A 337-nucleotide genomic window follows, 5' to 3' on the forward strand; every position below is an offset into this window, starting at 1 on the left:
GAATAATCAGATTAATTATAATGCAAGCCTAAGGCGCAAAACAAACAAAACGTAGAGTATACGACATAGTGAAACCGTCTCCACTTTTTAGCCGACGGTTAATTATCTATTCTTTTATGTACGCAATTTACAAACCGTTTGTCAGCTGCGCATATTAAATCTCACCCTATCTCTCTCTCTCTCTCTCTCTCGCTCTCTAACCCATTTTTATCATAATTAATAACCCTTGTCATCTCCCTCGTTCACCGTGCATCATTTTCACGGTACTTTTTCACCTCTATCTTCATATGTTTCTCGTTTGCAGCAAAAACGATCTCCTCTCTCTCTCTGTCACACA

General features: G+C 38.9%; 1 protein-coding gene across 1 annotated transcript in view; it reads left to right on the forward strand.

Moving 5' to 3' along the window:
• LOC108580071 overlaps positions 1 to 102 on the forward strand; it is a gene marked incomplete at its 5' end in the record, with an annotated part of 9,262 nt that extends 9,160 nt beyond the window's left edge. The window contains 1 exon segment of the mRNA XM_017943769.1: positions 92 to 102. Within this exon segment, the coding sequence (XP_017799258.1) occupies positions 92 to 102 (11 nt within the window).
• Between the last annotated feature and the right edge of the window lie 235 nt (positions 103 to 337).

This window comes from Habropoda laboriosa, unplaced genomic scaffold (assembly GCF_001263275.1).
Source record: "Habropoda laboriosa isolate 0110345459 unplaced genomic scaffold, ASM126327v1 scaffold10, whole genome shotgun sequence".
NCBI lineage: Eukaryota > Metazoa > Arthropoda > Insecta > Hymenoptera > Apidae > Habropoda > Habropoda laboriosa.